The sequence below is a fragment of the Pomacea canaliculata genome, linkage group LG13 (genome assembly GCF_003073045.1).
Source record: "Pomacea canaliculata isolate SZHN2017 linkage group LG13, ASM307304v1, whole genome shotgun sequence".
Lineage (NCBI taxonomy): Eukaryota > Metazoa > Mollusca > Gastropoda > Architaenioglossa > Ampullariidae > Pomacea > Pomacea canaliculata.
In genome coordinates this window covers 4,752,425-4,770,530 of record NC_037602.1, presented here as the reverse complement: position 1 = coordinate 4,770,530, position 18,106 = coordinate 4,752,425, and the positions used below count along the sequence as shown (strand labels likewise).

Genomic DNA, 18,106 nt, shown 5'->3' with positions numbered 1-18,106 from the left:
AAGATTTAAATCCTTGATGAATGAAATAACAGTAAATTTATTTTGCAATATCAAGTATCGACTACCATGGGAAATACAAATGTGTGCTGTCCCATCCCATCCCATCCCATGGGACGTTTCCCATGGGATTCCCATGGGATTCCCATTCCTATGGACAACACTGGATAGTCATGTCTTATCGTGTTCATAACGGGAAGCGAACCAGACCATCTCCATTCCGCAGCTGCTGACCGCCCCTGGCAGATCAACTACCCATTACTGCTGTGTGGGCTCTAGTTTTCCACCGGATTAAGCAAGCCTGGAAACAAATATATTCCACGTCCAGCGCTCGTATATGAGAAAAAGGGAGAAAGAAAGAGAAAAAGAAAGAGATAGAGCACTTCGTTTGCGTGTTTGCTTGAAAATGATTGTATGACCGCCTTCTTTTTACGATACCATGCAAGCAGACAACGCAAGCTGGCAAAACGAAAGACCAGTAATCGCGTTTAGCACTTTTCGTACTTGTCATGTCGGATAAACATGCATGCAAGCAGACTTAATGTTAATTCAGGAGAAAACAGTTTTCTATTGCGATTTTACGTCTCGCTAAGATGGTTCTTGAAAGGAATTTCCTTGATAAAAGAACTGTTATGTTTCAATCTGCTTCCTGCAATCCGTGAATATGTATTCCATTTCGATGTACCTCAGCTAATGTTACCGGCTTCGGTATCTATCAATTTTAATTCTTTTGTCTCTTTTTTTCTTGTTTTGCCCACAGGCAAACAACCCATCGATGCTGGTGGATCGCGCAGTTTTATAAATAAGATAGGAGATTACTCTGGCACACAAAACAAAGAATCAAAATGCTGGAGGAAAGGATTTGAGAAGCCAGAAAATATTCTGCTCGGAGCACTTTTTTTGATAGAAAATAGAAAAGCATTAGAACATCGTTGTTTTTCGAGCTTCAAGGAAAAAACTGGACGAGGATGGGGAATTGGACGCATTTAACGTTCCTAAAGTTTTGTAAAACTTAAAATATAAACGCCAAATAGCCTTGAATGTACATGTCATTTTTTTATGGGTTTTTACTACTTAGTAATAGTTTACACCAAAAGGGATTTTTTTTCAAAAAAGCACTCATATCATACAGTAAATTTCAGAACAGCAAGAATGTTAACGTCGAGGACCAGTTGTCTAAATTTGTTTCATATTTATTCTCTCGGTAGAAAGTTGTAACTTAGTTATGAATATAAGGCAATCTGGATGAAAGCTTGCAAACTCTGATAAGTAAACAACACTAAATCTTGAGCAATAGTAATCACCCCTACCATTTCTCGGCGTGATCATGTTTGTAGGTTAGGACCAAGAAGACAGTCATACCTACAGAAATATTTCTCTGTTCTCATTCAAGAGACTGAAGACAGTTTCAGGAAATAACAACTTGTCAAAGTCCTCTCTGTACACTATAGACTGGTACTCAGAGCTCGTGCCTTACGTTCTCCTAGTTGTATGTACCTCCTGAATACAAGCGATGGAGAATTACATGCTTCCTGCTTTGAAACTAATTGACCGCAGTTTCAACAGTGAAGCCAAGATCAGAGACTCCAATCCCTAAGGAGCAAGCTCTAAAGATCCCTTTCAGAGTTTTCAGAGGACCCTCCACAGCATAGATCTTCGGAATGTCCCTCTCCAGATAATGTTACAGCCCGGAACTGACAGCGTTTGTCAACAACACCAAGCTACAACAAGAAAGTTGACAGCAGGGAGAGACGCCAAAGTCATCAAGAGCACAACCGCTTTCACTTTCTTCATCCGGTAACAAAGAACAGTCTGTCAGCCACATGTTTGTAGAGAACAGCAAGTGCCTAAGTGAAAATTATGAAAGTTGACTTTGACTAGCTTTGAACCCGGGACATGGTAGCCAGGCATCAAAGCAACCAAGCGGAGGCTGGCACGTCTGCCCTGACGGTTAGGGGAGCGTGACCAGGGCTAAATCAGGGAAATTAATTCTACAATCCTAAAGCCAGCAGACGTAGAAATTTGCCTGAGACATAAGAACAAATGCGACAGGTACTAAAAGTACCAGGCTTGTCGAAGTTCAATGTCCTCCATAGTCAGGGTCCAATAATAAAAGGGTTCAAAGTAAGGAAAGGATGTGAGGGGACATGCCTCTATCAAGTAGGTCGGAAACGCCAGTAGGAAACGTAGTGTAGGTCATGCTTAAGTGTTCATAGGTCCACTGTAACTTGTGCAAAAGTGCCCACGCACGCACACAAAGAAATAGAGAGAAGAAATAAAACATGTTTACAATCTCCTTTCTCCTCCTCCTCTCTCATTTTACTTCAGCAATCTCTTAAGCTATTTCAGTTTTAGTTAAAATAATTCAATTGTTTATTACAACCCGTCTTAACCATTTTGGTTTTTTTAGTGATGCCGTACAAAAATATTCAAGTTGTTTATTGAAATAAAACTGAAAAAAAAAAGACAGTGAAACATTGAGATAAAGAATGTACAATATGTTAAATTAGCTCTGCATGAATTCCCCCTATTTTAATAAATAAAAAGTAGCAAAAATAAATAAAACTACTTAAAGCAAATAAACCCGACGATCTGTAACAAAAATGAAAACCAGCAAAAAATATCTCGCGAAATAAAAAAGGACGAGGGTATTTCCACCCTTAATCCAAAGGTCTAATGAAATGCATACTTGAGCGACTGTGCGGAACAAAGCAAGAAGATAAGATTTCTCGGACGCTGCGAGGCCAAATCGACTGTCATGTGTGGTCGTAGTCCTGCAATAATCGGCTAATGCTGGGGATGCGGGGAATGCTGGGGATGCGGAAGGCATGGCGATGCCTGCGTAAATCAATAGATTGTGTTTCCGCAACCGCCATGTCACTTCTCCCTACTTCTGTTTTTTTTTTCTTTTTTTTTTTTCCCTCGTTTTCCTCTACTCCAAACGTCACTCAAAACGCTCGCAGCTTGCTTTTATTCCCTTTCAAAACCGCATCTTTGTTATTATTCAGGTAGCGCCCTTACGACCTTCCCCATCAGTTAAAAAGTTATCGCTGTAATTTGTCTTCCGGTCCATGCCTGAACTGAGACCTTTACATGTAAAAAAGAAAACCAAAACAACATGCCCAGATTATGTTAGCAGATTATCCCACATGATAATCATTCCCATGTGTATGTGTGCGTGTGCGAGCGAGTGTGTCTGGGAGAGTGTGTACATGCGTGCATGAGCGATAGATTAGACAGAGAGAGAGAGAGGCAAACAGAGAGAGCGTGTGAGTGGTGAAGTGGGTTGTGGTGGTAAATGTGTGAATGTTTAGGTTTCTCAGGTATGTCTACGTGTGTGAACACGTCCATGGGTGTGAGATCAATAGATTAAACACAGATTAGACAGAGATAGCGATAGAGACTGACATGAATGCACTGACAGTGAGCTAAGTGTGAGCGAATGATAAAATTATTTTACAATCGGTTGGAATGGCATATAACCTGAACATAATCGCACGTGGTTGAGGGTGTGTAAGGGAGTGTGTATACGTGAAGGAGTTTTAAGTCATTGCAATATGTATTCTATCCTGTGTGTATCAATTAATGTATGAATGGATGGATGGATGGGCGTAGCTACAAGAGAACCAGTACAGTAGCTACGGTTGTAGCAGCAGCCAGTTTCATTGTGGTACGCAGTGTAGCACAAGAATCGATTCCAGCAATGTGAAAGCTGCTCCCGAGAACATTTATTACAAATATGCCGTCTAGCGATAACGTACTGCGAGCTACAGGACATCCCCCGCTGCTTCCATTTTCAGCGGAAACAACACCGGTCTCTGTCTCCTCTCCACCAGAGGAAAGCAAAGCCGTACACCAGGAGGCTGGTGGGGGGTGGGATGGAGGAAATGGTGGAATGGTGAGGAAATCAATGGGAAGCATTACCGAGATGCCATCTTAGGCTTGCTAGGATTGTTCCAGAAAAGTATCTTCTCACTTCGAGAAAAACGGTCTGGTTCAATGGTCTAGTTACGTCAAATGCCTCTCTCTTCCTCTCTCGCTCTCTCCTGCGTTTTCCGGAACGACATCGAAGTCGCGAGTCACGTGGAGGGTAATGGTCAAGGATAAAAGGGTGATCAGTTATCGGCGATTTTGTTTGATGTACGAGACATCAAAACTCCTGACGTTAAGATATTTGGACACACGAAGCCTGCGGCTGACTCGCTGCTTTCATCACTTTACCGGTTGTCTGATGATATGTTGGTGGTTGTGCACCATTGAGTTAATCCACTTCAGATCCTCCCATGCTTGACTATGATCCTCCTGTACAACAACCCTCATGCCGCAGATGAGAAGCGAGAGAAAGTCAATGCCAGAGGTAAAATGAGGAAAGCAGCGGCGTCTCTAGTTACTGTGTCCAGACCTCGTGGATATTTATTTATGTTATTCTACCCCAGGGCATCTTTGTCATTGCTTTCACTAGGGCACTAACTGGGTCTCGACATTGCTTTATTACCACGGAGATAAAGCATTTGCCCTTGACTAACCATTGTTACATCAGGGAAACGACTTTCCCGCGTTTTATATCTCCAATATTTCGCCTATGCAGTTTTCACAGGCTGTCCAATTCTTTTTTCCAAGCACCTTCAACTGACTCCAACTCCTGTTTCACTTTCGGAGATAGTCGAGTGGTTAGAGCAGCGGCATAGAAACCCAGAGGTGGGCTGGTTTGACACCCGCTTGCGATACCCAGCAGTTGAGAATGGGTACCTGACTTCAAAGAAAGTTGGGGAAGGTAAGACAGCGAACGAGAGGAAATGGGTCCTCACTACGAGCTAGCCTCGAGAAAAGTGTAACCACTTCACCTCCTAGCGACCGAAAGGTTACGGGACAACCTTTACCTTTTTTTAGACTTCCATTTTCATAGTTCATTCACTCAGCGCCTCGTTTCTTTCCATAAATCTCTCGCGCCAGTGTACGAAAGCGAGTAATTCCCCCCTTGTGACGTCGTTAAAGCAAGTTAGGGACAGACAGCGCCACCTAGTGACGACCACAAACGTACAGTTTTTTTGAGAGCTCGTCAACCCTCGGCCACCTTGGCGAAGCTGCTGATTCCACGATTTTGCTGGAGCCAGACCAGCAGGACAAGCTCCGCGTGATCAAAGCGTCCCCCAAGAAGGGACTGGAAATGAGAGGAAATGAAGCATCTGACAGTTTGCGAGGAGACTAGTGCGTCGCCTTCAGAATATTGTTTTCGCCTGCGTGTGCCGTTTGGCCCACTGGTCTGTTGCCAGATGACAGCTACATCGATTTAGATTAATTCTGTCTGCACAAACAGCGATTCTTGAGGGCCCTACGCCGAGCGTTACGCAGCCTGTGCGCTCCATTCGCGGATTTATCCCTCCGCGCAAAGGCTTCTTTCTGTTGGCATCGTCTTTGGCAAATCTCCGGGCAGAAGAGGGGGTAAAAAGGTGGGGTGAAGAGGAGACAAATACACGGCAGCGCTGCAGACACGCTCTGTGTGAAGAGCATCCCATTGCACTCGCTTCCATATCGTCTGAGTTCAATGGAGTCTGGACTTGCCGCAGACTCGGAGCTGAGCTTCACGGTTTGGCACTAACATGTCAGTGAGGCCTTTCAACAGATCAGCACTTTGTCATGGTTTTAATAAGTTTTTATTCCAGCGATTTCAGTTCTTGAAACTCAAAAATAAAAATTGAAGCTCCTAGTGAGTACAGGAAGAAAAGTATCTCATTTTTGAGTGACGTGTTGCTGATGGACCTCACGAGACCCCCCTTCTCTCTCTCACATACATACACACAGAAAATATCTCTAGTTTTATATGTCCACATAAACGCAAACACAAACAAGGTGCTGTATCTGCAACAAAAGGGTTTTTTCAGTCTAACGGAGATCGACTGCTGCCCAAGAAAACGGTTAGCTCCTTGGCAAGCTTGGACAATCCCCTCAGGCTACAGGCAAGATGCACAAACTTGTCTAGTTCGGTTATGTGACCCGACAAAGGACTCGTTAGACCGTCTTCCAGGGCACTAGAAGGCTGACAGCGAGATCGACAAAGAGAGAAGTGATGGGCCAGCGTGGAACAGTAGAAAAGACAACACCATGCCGGATCTGATTGTCTCTCATCACCAAAGGCCATTGTGGCGAACGTTGTCAGGTGCTGCATCCGTCCAATCTCCCCTGATGACCAGTTTTAGGTAAAAAGATTGAACCGAGGTGAACGGAACGCTTAATAGTCTCCCATCTCTTCTCCGTTTGAAAAGCAAGTAAAACCCAAAGCAAAACAAAATTAAAGCAATCAAACCAAGAACAAAACAAAAAGAAGGGTCAAAACTACAAGAATCAGGGTGTCATCCAATCGTTGGGGTAAAGACATTACAGCGTGCTTCCCTCAAAGGTGGTGACCTCAAACAAAATATTAAGAGAGCAAATAAACGAGTCTTTATGCGACGTGATTCGTGTACAATTCAAACGATCCCCTGGTAGCTGCAAAAAAAAAAAAAAATCCCCAAACAAACAAAACCTGAGAGCATAAATTAGATATGAGCAGTGGAGAGACTTCCTGTTTGGTGACAGTTTAAGGCTTGAGCTAATCTTTATGCTTTAATTGCAGGAAACGGTGAAGGATACTTTAATTTTTTTATTATATTTTATAGATTTTAAGTTCATATGAGAAGTGTAAATCAAAGACAGCGGGGTATAATGATTGTACTTTTTGGTTCTTACCAAGGGAACAGCTTATTCTGCCATACCTCTCCCTCACTCTCACACACATTATTTCTGGATCTTAGAAAAATGAAAGAAAGAGAGAGAAAGACAGAGAGAGAGAAAGAGAGAGAGAAGCACATGTGGACGGTCAGATAAACCAATAAAAAGATGAAGAGCGAATCACATACGTGTTTACAAATATACGAGTCTCAGGCTCTCCCCTCCCTCTCTCTCTCTCACACACACACACACAAATACACATGCGCACATGCACGCACGCTGACACTCGCATGCATACCTACTAACATACATATACACTAACACACACACACTCTCTCTCGCATGCTCAGGCAGGTTTTTCAATTCCTGCTCACTACTCAAACACACACAGGCGACTCGGTGCGTAATGTGGCGCGATGGCAAACAGAGGGTGATGCCAGTGCGCCGGCCGGTGGCGCGTGCTGCCGCTGTAGTCGATCAGGAAAACCAACAGAGCGAAATGGGCGATTATCCCACGGCCCAGACAACAACCACGACACACTTTCTCGTCTCTGTCCTCGCCAAGCCTCCCCCTCGCACTGCTCCATCGCGGGTCCCACAGCTTCTTACCGTTTATATGGTGTTGAACTATGGATGAACACTAATGAAGATATGATCCGAGTATATGTGATGACGAGTGAATGCATGTGTGTGTGTTGTCTGAGCATGTGTTTATGTGCTAATGAAGATGTGTACAGGATATACGTGTGAGAGTAAGAGACAGAGTGTATGTGTGTGGAGCATGTGTGTGTGCATTTATGCTTGAGCATATGTGTGTAAGTGTGTGAGGAAGCATACTTGAAAATATCGTAATTACCGTCACGTGACCATCAAATATTCTATTTAATCCACATAAAATTGTTGTGGTTGGTGTGGAAATGGGGGTCTGACGATTGTGGGGGGGTTCCCGCATATAGTGTATGCATACATTTTTGAACGACGCGTTTCTCAAAACACACGCGCACACACACCCACCAGCACTTGCATACCCAACAGCACGAACATGCACATGCACACATAATGACTCGCACGGCACCCGCTGTGTTATTAGACGACAACGACGAATATTTTACTGTAGATAATGTCCCTCGTCTTGCCTCTGATCGATAAAATTGCTGAGATCCACGCTGCGCTAAGATGGAGAGGGAAGCGGGCTTAAGACGGTCTGAGCCAACAACAACTCACAAATACTGCAACGTAAGGAATAACAGCTTTTACACGTGACTGAACCCATTACAGGCATCCTTCCCTCAAGTTTTCTCTTTCTGTTCACCTAGGGAGAGACGAACCTCGCATCATACATCAGATTTGTCTGCCAGTCAACTTGTCTGCTTGGGTGACCAGATAGTGTGGTGGTTCCTGTGTCAGCTCTCAGATTACACACACAGCAGGTTTTATGCATTTTTCATCTCAGTCTGTTGTTCCAGCATGTCTAAGAGGGACTTCATTCTTCGGTCCGTTAAGTATTGTCTTTTCTCTATCGGCTCACATCAATTTTATAAACATTACGATTCGTAAATTTGCTCTGCTACAGGCGTACTACTGATTTTCCTCCCATTATAATATTTTTTTTTACTTTTCATTATTTACAGAGGATTAGACACTTAATTTTTATGAAGTGAGAAAGAAGAAGAACACTTGTAGTCAGGGAAAGCAAGCTAGGAAGGAACTGGAATCTTTCTAAGATAATTTCATATCCGTAAGACTGCAGAGTAAGAGCTTCTGGCCGAACCACTTGAGCGTTAGACCTGCACGAGCCATAGACAATAGTAAACATAAGAACGAACAGAAGCACAAAAGAAGAAGACAAGAACGAATAGTAACATGAACAGGAACACAAGAGGGAGCAGTAATGAACACACAACAACAACAACGATAACAACAACCACATCTGACCAACTCGGCCATCGTCAATGATGATCTAATTTTGCAGGCTGCAGAAACGGGACGAAAGGAGATGGTCCAGCGGGTGTCTTGAAGTCTCGGCGAGGCCGTGATGTTGTGAGTAACTAAAAAGACAACAACCGTCACCACTATCGCAGCTATGGGAGGCTGCAAGGCAGCCGACCTATATATTGGATAAGTTCTTTTCAGAAAAAAGACAAAACACTCCCTCCGGGCCCGAAGACTACAAGCCTTTTTCTTAAACTACAATGTCTTCGACAATTTTTCCATCTCTGTCTCAGCTGCTTCCGAGGTAGGCTGCTAGAGTCTCGTGCAACATTTGTTCTCCTCGCCGAGAAATTCTTGGGACGGGTGGCATCAACAGAAGGTGAAACCCGTTCAGGCCGCTCCTGTTGACCGCTCCCAGCGCCTCATCCGCTGGTATGCATCATTAATGTGAATTTTACCTGAGGGTAATGATGCGTGGTTGAATTAAAGAAGAAGGTACCTTTGCAAAAGAATTGCACCCAGCAGCTGGAGTTCTTTCATAAATATTGCTCCCATTGGTGGGAAATGGCACCCGCGGGATGGACCAATGAGGAACAACGTGTACATTGACATATACAAAACAGGATATTGCCCAAGAGATTCATGACATAAACTGATGATGGTTTTAAGAATAAAGCAAAACGCATTTGCTGTCAAAGCTGACTCAAAGGCTGTGTTCTTTTTTTTCGCAGTAAGTGTGTAAGGAAGATCACACGTCTTTCATGCAAAAGTCAGGGTATAAACGGTCCATGAAGGCTAATTATTAACCACCCGTTCCAAACAAATATGAAATAGGATTTCAACTGTACAGCTATAGAAAGAAAATTATAGTCCATGGTGCTACGGTGGTAAGCCAACTGATGAAGTCCACTATACACCAGCCATACACCATACATTGTACCAGCCTTTTTCAAAAATAAGACTTCACCCAAATGTTACATTAAGAAATATATGACATCAGCTTCGGATGTCACCCTCTGATGTCACCCTCAGATATTACGCTCTGATGGCTGTTGGTTACTTTGGCGAAAACATGTTTCCACCCAGAAGTAATTTCGCGCTTTGAAGGGAGAGAGAGGGAGGAGGGACCTTCGTTGCAATGGTGACTATAGTGAGTTCTTTAGCATCTACACTATGAAGACCGAGGGCTCAGACGACGACGACATCATCATCATCATCATCATCATCATCATCATCATCATCATCATCATCATCATCATCATCAATCATCATCATCATGTGACAACATGCGTCAGAGAGTAGGACAGAACAGGATTCTCGCCTTGCATTCGCAATCCGGGATCAATCTGGCCCGCTCTTCATTCAGAAGGAGGTCCACTGCACACACTTCACGAGGCCGAATGCTCGTACTTTTCTGTCACGAGGGGCCGCTAAATCGTCCATCACGGGCAATGCTCACTGGAGCGGGCTAAGGGGTCGATGGCGAGCAAGCTTGCATTATCTGACATAATTTGCCCCCCAGTTTGAACTACTGAACTGTGAAAAGACCTTGTAAAATCGATAACAAAATTTCCATGCCTTCCAAAAAGGTTCCGCCTTCCAAAATCTTTAACACCCTTTTGCAACTGCATTGGCGTACAGCCTACTAGCCTCCGAGTTTTTCTTGTCTTGTATTCAAGAGCTTTAGATGTATAATGACTCCAGGAATAAATCCTTCTACTCATCTTTCTTTTTCCTTTCTTTCTGTATTTCTCGATGGTGTAAGGACAAAGAACTTGTCAAAAAATAAACAAAAAAAAAAAAAAAAAAAGAAAAGAAAAGAAAAAGCTGAACACCATGGATCGTGGGTTTAGATATAGTCCCAAAAATGTTGCCCATGGTAAAGGTAAAAGGTCGTCCCCTAACCTTTGCAGGCCGTTGGGGAGTAAGATGTTAAAGACCCCACTTTTCTCGGGACCAGCTTTATGTGAGAGCAATGTCCGTCTCCTCTCCTTCGCTGCCTTACCTTCCCCAACCCTCTAAAGATTCAAGTACTTCGCCAGGTGGGTTGACTGAAGGAAATCTGCTGCGCTACGTGGGTATCGAACCAGTACGTCTCACAGTTCGGTTGCCAGCGCCATGAACTGTTTGATACACTTATTAAACATGATGCTTTGAACACATAAAGTGTAATACCTTTGGAGTAACGACAACAAATGATTGCTTATTGATTTTTATCATTACGGTCAGTGGTATTAGTGCCCTTCGTGAGTCATTATTATTGACCTTTTTAATTCAGTTCTTATTGTTTGTTTTGTTGCTTTCATATAGTGGGATTCTCTCCATCCTGGCTCTGAGCGTTCAGTCGGCATTTTAAAACATTTCATGTCTGTATTTACAGATGACTGATTTTTTTTTGTGGTAAAGTTTTAAACTATCTTTACCATCAAATGCTCCAGACAGATGCGTCCTGTCACAGAACAGCCGATTCCTTCTCAAATACCGACGTCCTCTCCCCTGGACAATCACGAGAGCCGTCATATCTGATCGCATATAGCAACTTATTCGACCCTGACAAGTCTGATAAACTTCTTCGCGGAAAGTGAGATTGGAAAACATTTATTGGAACATATATTGCATTGAAACAAAATATTCACACTTACATTGCACGTGCATCACATACAGTACATAACAACTGCATTACGCTGCAGAAGGCGTACTGTTACAAAATAACTGAGAATAGTTCTGTAAAAAAGAAAGTCTTGTCAATATTTATATCAACGTGACAAGATAAGGCAGAAATTGTTTTGCCATTCAATCTTCTTTTACTTGAACTGAACTTTTTAAATTTTATATTTATGCTGCAAGAGGCTTGATAACTTATTCGGGGTCCCGTACATACCGCACCAGGACTAGCTCGCCTTGATAACTCCGAAGTGATATGCCACTTGTTACCTTCACCTTAAGACTCATTTTACAGACTTTAAGACTTCACATGCACACCAAGCATTGAATTTTTTCGGAGGTGCAGCTGAAAAACATGGGTTTAACGTCCTCCCACTTTAGACCTTGCACGAAAGCAACCACTAGCTGACAGCCCATCGTGACAGTTTGACCTGCAATGGTTCGTCAACTGTAACATCGCGGACGTCCATCCCTCCTGTTGTCAAGTACACGAGAGGCACGATTATCCGTTCACATCCCCTCCCCATCACCTCCCTCTTATCTTCTCTCCACGAGCCATAGGCGCCGGACAGTTTCCCTACTGGTTATTATGTACAGAATCCTCAAGAAGGGACGTGGAAAAAAAGTTTGTGTTCTCTCTCTCTCAAAAAAAAAAAAAAAAAAAAAAAAAAAAAAAAAAAACCACATCCGCTGTTTGCCGAGATGCAATCAGCCATCGCCTGATTGCATGGCGTGGATCACTAATGCGCAAGCAAAGATGCAGGTGTTGCAAAGAAGACCACTATTACACGTTGATCTGCCAAGAAAAAGAACATCTGTAGCAGAAAGCCGATAAACACTACAAAACAATAAACATCAGAGCCATATCGACAGTAACCGTGTGTCATTTGATGAACTGAACCAACCTTTCCATGGTGTGAGTGAGAGACTGTTGTTATGTGTAGTATTGTGTGGTATGATTAAGAAACAGGCAGAATAATTGAAGGAATAGCTTTATGGAAACATAAGAGAGTGTGTATGGTGCCAGTGTGCTCCTTCTCTCTCCCTGTTCCTGTCTTTAAGAGATTTTTTTTTTCATCAAGGGTTATTGCCTCAGAGAATTACAGAGAGGGACAGAAAAAAAGAAGTACAATAGGGAATATTCAAATAAGAGAGATTTTAGTTAAAGATTTTGCACAAGCGTTTGTCAGTACGTGATCGTGTTGTCTTTCTAGAAATAGTATAGACATGTGTGCGCTCATAACATGGACGCTGATGTGCTGCAACTATCCAAGGACCTGCCCTTCCTGTACTGAACGATCATTTCTTTCTTTTTCTGGGCTCAACGAAATTGAATTCTTTGTAGGAGACACAAAGTTAACAACCTGTGGGATTTCACGTCTCGTATTTTGGTAACTTTATGTATATATCGTAATAGTCTTTCTTCTTTTCCATTATTGAAGCGTCAAGAGAGAAAGGTAATACAATTACCCTCAGTGTACTCCGTCTAAGGCTCTATGTGTGTGAGAGCGCGAGCTCGCGTAACTGGTTGTTGTTTAGACAAATAAAAAAAAAAAGGTTTAAAGGCAACAAACAATATTTCATCTTCAAAATTACTTTCTCATCCCACTAAAGGCCTTGTCATTTTTGCGATCACAAGGAGCAAACCAACTAAAATGCCGGCCATGTAAATAGCTGCTACATGCAGAGAGAGAGAGAAAAAAAAAAAATAGAGTGCTCGAGACGAGATCTGAACCGGGGACAGTCGACTGGCTTGATATCAATTTAATCTCCGTATTACGTTTCGTGACCCACACGTGACGTGCACGTGATTTGTGTGTTGCAGAGCAAGGTTCTCGTGGTGCGGTCTGTACAGCCTCTACCATCAGCTAGAAAGATATTGTCCTAAGTCAAAGAGTTACTTTCCTGGAGTTGGTTGAGTGGGTGGGTGCGTAGGAAACTTACTGTGATGTACTGGAGGTCAGACTGTCTCTCCTCCCGAAACGTAGACCAAATTGGAAAGAGTAAATCACAAGGGAACAAAAATTAAGGTTACTTTGACTGGTCACCTCGTCTGCGGACTGCCCGCAGAATCTTCCAGAAAACAGACAGATGCAGATGATTATACTTCAAGGGATGAACCTAAGCTCCTTTAAACTAGTGGCGGACAAAGTGATCTTGACAAAACAAACCCCTTAAATCGCCGAGAAGAAAGAATCCAGTAACTGTTATGACCAGCATGGGGTTTATTTTCTGCTCTAACGTGTGATAAATTATATCCCGCTAAGACACACAAAGAGAGAATTTAGCAGAGGAAGCTTGATAAATTATAGGTGAAACTCACTAAAGTTCTGTATTTCTTTTTCCCAGGTCTATTCGACAACAACAGCGGGCCAGACACTACAAAAATTGCAACATTTGTTTACAAAGATTTGGAAAAGATAAATTCTGATAGCAGTCTCTACTTGATTTCCTGGGATGATTTCCTTTCCTTTGAAATATCTTTATCCACGTGTATTGTGACTTTCCGGGAAAACTTCTCTGATAAACTCTGAGTTCTTAACACTCCATAATCGCCTACTTAGCCCGTTCACCTGCCACTTTCTCCGTGGTCTGTAAAGGCGATAATTCTAGAATCTTACTTTGATCGCGCGCTCGACCGGCAATGAGCTGTTCACTGTTGACAAATACTCCGCCAGGCGGTGACAGGTGAACCGGATAAGCATCATCCATCACTTGCAACCTCCATGAAGAACCATTAATTCTTCTTTTGTTTTTATTTTTCTTTCTTGAGATATATATTTTTTTTTCGTCACGAGAGCTCCGGGTTAGAATATTCAGTGAACACAAATGACCTGTAGGAAGGGAGATTTTTGTTGTTGTTGTTCATCCTGTAAGATTTCGACAGGGTTTGATTTATTCCGTTCCTACAAAAGGAAGAAGCTCATACTAAAATACTCCTAGATTATTTACGAAAAGCATGTTTAAAATGTGATATTCGTCCAGCAAAACACAAAAGAAATAAACCATTTTTAAATTGAATATCGCTGTAGCTGTTAATATGATAAAAATCCAATTCTGTTTTTGTACACGTAATTGTCGGTCCTTAATTCTGAACGTGTCTGGATGTCCATTAACTTTGTTTTTTTACTCTCCCAGTGCATTGACTTATATATGCCTAAACCCATTGGGGAGGCAGACGCTAAGCAACACTAAAATCTGCCAGTTGTTGTCGATGAGGAGACAAGTGGTTATTGTAATGACGTTGCCATAAAAGTCTGATGTAACCGCAAGCGAGTGGGAGTAAACCTGGCCAACTCGAACTTTCTTTCATCCTCGCACCCTTTCCCCACCCACTCCTTTTTTATCTTGATGGCTATGCCGTGTACGTTGTGACGTAATCACCAGCCAGGCTGGGGTGGCACGGAAGCCACACGGGACTGAATCGAAGTTCCCAGTGTTGTCCAAATTTTGCTTCCTACTGCTCACTCACACCAGTGACAGAAAGTTTAGTGACGCTTACAAGATTTTCCCCGTCTGTAAATAAACAAAATCGTTTGCAAATAATGTGGGATAAAGGGTAGGTGTTTCTTTGTTGCATATCGGGGGAACAGAGAGAGAGAGCTTACATGAAGATAACGCCCTTCTGTATGTGTGTGTGTGTGGGGAGCCAGGAGAATAATTTGTTAATAATTTCCTTCTCTCTAGCTAGACTATTTGTTTTATAATTATAGAACGCATTCCATAGCCATACATTCCAATCTCTACTGATAAAACGGTATAGCTATGGAATGCATATTATAATTATATAGAATTGTATAGAATGAATTGTACAGGTATCGCGCGTGTACGTGCGTGTGTGGTGCCTGAAATTCTTTGACATTGTTGTCAAACTGTTATAATATTTAGAATAAAAGAATAATGACTGACAGAGAGATCGGATAAAGGTAAGTGCAAAGTACCGCATGGTATCTGCAGAAAATACGGGGCAGTCATGATGCGCACGAACTCAAGATTCCCAGTGGTAGAGTATGTTTTAACGGACAACAGAGACATGAGACTGCAGAGCACATGACCACCAGTTCTGGCCCTCACAACGAGTGGCACAGCAGTTGCATCAACAATCGAGGAAATTCATGAAGCAGATGCAGAAAGGAGATCAGAGAGTTACATCTATGCGCTGTCGCGGATCCAAAAGTAAGATGGCGCAGAGGTAGCAGCAGAGCTCGCTAGCCAACGAAGTTGTCCTTAAAAAAGAAAACAACAGGTTGCAGACACACTGAAACAATCCAGAAGAAAGCAAATGACGCCACAGAACCACAAATCGACAAAGCGTGACAGATTTACGGGGGCCAAGACAAAGAGAGATGGAGATCACTCAGCTAAGGGACATCACTCTAAGGACTCGTTGCGTGATCGCCCTTTAGATTAACGGCTGCTACGTACGCCTACTCAATTTAAAAAAGGAGACATAAAGAGCTTTAGAAATGAAATATTTGTGTTCACTTTTGTCTCTTATTTGTCAGATTATTTTGTCTGATTTTCTCCACATCTTCACACTGCGGTCAGCAGTTTATTCCAGTTTTCCTGTCAGTAGTTTTGTGAAGAACAAACACGAGTGATTGATGACACTTTCAAAGGGGTCTGTTCGAACCTTATCTGCATTTTTCAGCCCACAACGTGAAGGCTTCGAAGCGATGGTTGTTTACCAGCTGCAGTTCTCAACACCTGTTCACCGCCTACTCGAACTCACCTACTGCGAAGCGATGAATCATCGTTCTTAGCTAAGGAACGGCTGTTGAGTTTGTCTCGTTCTTACTATATAAACATATTGACATATAGGACACGTGTATGCATAAACAGTTCCCATATGAATATGAAAAAGAACACACGCACTTACGTACGAGACAGAACGAGACAGACAGACGGAGGGAGAGAGAGGTTTAGTGAAACACACTGAACAGCCACGTAGTTGTAGTACAATTTACCTTTGACGACGATGATCGTCGGATCGTCAAACTGCAGCATCTCGCCCTTGGCCCACACACCGTTCCGGCAGATTTCATGGCCCTGACCCGGGTGAGCGCCCTCGTCGGTGCGCAGCTGCACGGTGATGCAGCATCCTCCTCAACAAACCGCCAGCGCAGGCCTCGCCTAATCCACAACGCCTGTCTCTGCATGCACGCCGCTGAGTTCACTCAGGTGGAAAGAACTTTGTTCAGTCTTGATGCTCTTGGCTTCCCACACCACAGAAAAATGGTTTGTTCACATCTCACTTGACATCAGTTTGTCTACCATAGTCTCGGCCAGCGATGTAGTTGTCCACATGTTAAAGAAGTCAGACTGGCGATGGCTCTCTGTGTTTTCAGTTCACTGCGATGTTAATCAAGACGTTACACGGCAGAAATCACTATATATCCTGATTGTTCTAACCGACACCAGATGTCGTGACTGACTGGTCTATGAGGTCATCGGAAATGGGTTTCCAGCACTAAAAATGGTGTCACGTGTGGTGGATTTTACACCTAAGCCACGGGCAAAAAGACGCGCAAGATTACACTTGCTGACGGCACTGACACTGAATACTGGCACTACCACTGTCCTAGTGTCAAGCGAATTTTTTATTCCAATATCGCTGGAGAAAAAAGTCAGTGGGAGAGCCTTTACTCTTATATACCTGACAGAGAGTTTCACATTTCGAGACTCTGTGAGATTCCGTGCGTTGCGAACTTCCCGTTTCTTTCAACAGAAACTTTTTGGAATGTTTGTCCAGACTGATGAAAAAGCCGCTAACTGTCATCTCACCTAGGAGCATCACCTTTCTGTATCAGAGTTTTTCCTTCTGGTTTAACTTAACTGTATTCAAACTCCCTCTGCAACAAATTAAGAACCCCACGAAGTCAAACGCTTCTGCGTCTGAGTGGTGCGTGTGCGAGCTGGGGAGGGAATGTTGGTCTGTGTGAAAGAGAGAAAGAGGGAGATAGAGAGAAATTGTGTCCCTCAACGAGAGAGAGAAAGAAAGAAGGAGAGATATCGTCTTACACATAAATGAACTGACGAATGGCAAAAACCCAAAAGAGGTCGAGTACCAGTTCTACAACCAGTTAAGAGTCCCCCGACACGTGCACACCCAGCCAATCCTAAAACCTTCTCCACCACAGATGGGAAGAGAAGACATTTTATAAGGACGTCTGTCGATGAGGCAAAGATTGTGTCCGCGGCAGCGCACCTGTGTAATCGATGCCGCCATTCATTATAAATGTCCCGTCAGGAGGGCGAAGACCACCGCAGGGCCACCCCACAGCTGTTGCACTCTGAGTCTTATTTTTTTTTTTTTCTGTCCAACTAACTGATGTTATCTTCACATGATGAAGCTTTGAATAATGAGGTCGGAAACGCTGAAAACGTCGATCGATGGCCCTCCACACTTTGTGCTTTTCTAGGTAGGAAGCTCAGTCGAATCTTGCGTCTTTCCTTAAATAAAATACGTAAAAAAAACTGCGCGCACATTTTTTTCCTGATTTGAAATCGACCGAGAAGTTTTCGTGTACGTAAGAAAAAACCGCCATGTGTACCCAGCCGTTCCTTAATTAGAGGTTGAGCAGTAGAGACTGCACCAGGAGCCAGGTGGGGGACGGGAGTGACGGGTAAGGGTGGAGGGGAGTGTAAGTCGATGTCATGTGGACAGAAACTAAACTAAAAAGAATCAGTCACCCGGATGTGAATCATAAGGGCTCGAGCACTGACAATTCGATCACGACGCGTCATAGAGTAGTTTTAATTGTAATTTAAAAAGATGAAAACCGTTGCAGAAATCGTGACAGAC

General features: G+C 43.1%; 1 protein-coding gene across 12 annotated transcripts in view; it reads right to left on the bottom strand.

The window, feature by feature from the left end:
* The window catches only part of LOC112554604 (protein unc-13 homolog B-like), a 197,052-nt gene that overhangs the window by 96,861 nt on the left and 82,085 nt on the right, over positions 1 to 18,106 (bottom strand). For 11 of the 12 annotated variants that reach the window (XM_025222478.1, XM_025222477.1, XM_025222482.1 and 8 more), the window contains exon 2: positions 16,269 to 17,153. The exons of the other annotated variant lie outside the window; for it this stretch is intronic. In XM_025222478.1, the coding sequence (XP_025078263.1) occupies positions 16,269 to 16,308 (40 nt within the window). In that variant the 5' untranslated portion in view covers positions 16,309 to 17,153. The remainder of the gene's footprint in view (positions 1 to 16,268; positions 17,154 to 18,106) is intronic. 12 annotated transcript variants of the gene reach the window in all.